This window comes from Perkinsus marinus (assembly GCF_000006405.1).
Source record: "Perkinsus marinus ATCC 50983 genomic scaffold scf_1104296962278, whole genome shotgun sequence".
NCBI classification, from domain to species: Eukaryota; Perkinsozoa; order Perkinsida; family Perkinsidae; genus Perkinsus; species Perkinsus marinus.
Window position 1 is genome coordinate 1 of NW_003205477.1, and position 695 is coordinate 695.

At 46.3% G+C, this 695-nt stretch overlaps 1 protein-coding gene across 1 annotated transcript; it reads right to left on the minus strand.

Moving 5' to 3' along the window:
• Positions 1-284: 284 nt before the first annotated feature.
• Positions 285-482, minus strand: Pmar_PMAR004418 (hypothetical protein; the record flags this gene model as incomplete). The annotated part of the gene is made up of 1 exon (XM_002771922.1): positions 285-482. A coding segment is annotated over one exon (198 nt), but the record flags the coding sequence as incomplete, so codon positions are not given.
• Positions 483-695: the final 213 nt, after the last annotated feature.

A 695-nucleotide genomic window follows, 5' to 3' on the forward strand; every position in this document is an offset into this window, starting at 1 on the left:
CCTCATGTGTATCTATTGTGACTACATTATGCTGCGTATGATCTTTTGGATTGAGGCAACCAGCACATACACATAACTTATCAAGCCCTACGACCTTGCTCGACACCACCCATTGGACCCTTCATAAGGAGTATGCCCTGCCCTCAGAAGAGGGAACCAAGCGGCTCTTACTTCTGATCTTCATCATTGACTAGACTCAAGCATGTTATACATCCCTTCTGCAACTCGAAACATGCCTCTGCCTGCTCAGAGCCAGCGAACCTCACCTCTTTTGCCTCCAGCTGTTAAGGCATCTTAATACCAGCAATTTTAGATGGACTCACCTTCTTGGCCAACTCCTTCAATGATATATTCTCAGATTGTGCGATTGTAACGAGGAAAAGCCTGTCCTTATTCTTCTTATCATAAAGGAATAGATTATGTGTATCGTGTCCGATTGGGCGGTCATCATCCCCAGCTCCTGGGATACAGCCATCATCCAGCTAACAAGGAAACCCTCAAACTATTACGACCGATAGGGTCGATGATCGGTCGATATCCCCGTTGTAGCAGAATGCTCCCTAGCATCGAATGAGAAGTATACCCATCCTGTTGCGGATTCACCATGAAGGAATATACGCGACATCGAGAGGTATTCGCCACTCCATAACTCGACTACCAGCAACGAGGGTTCACAACAATTCCACATGGATCAT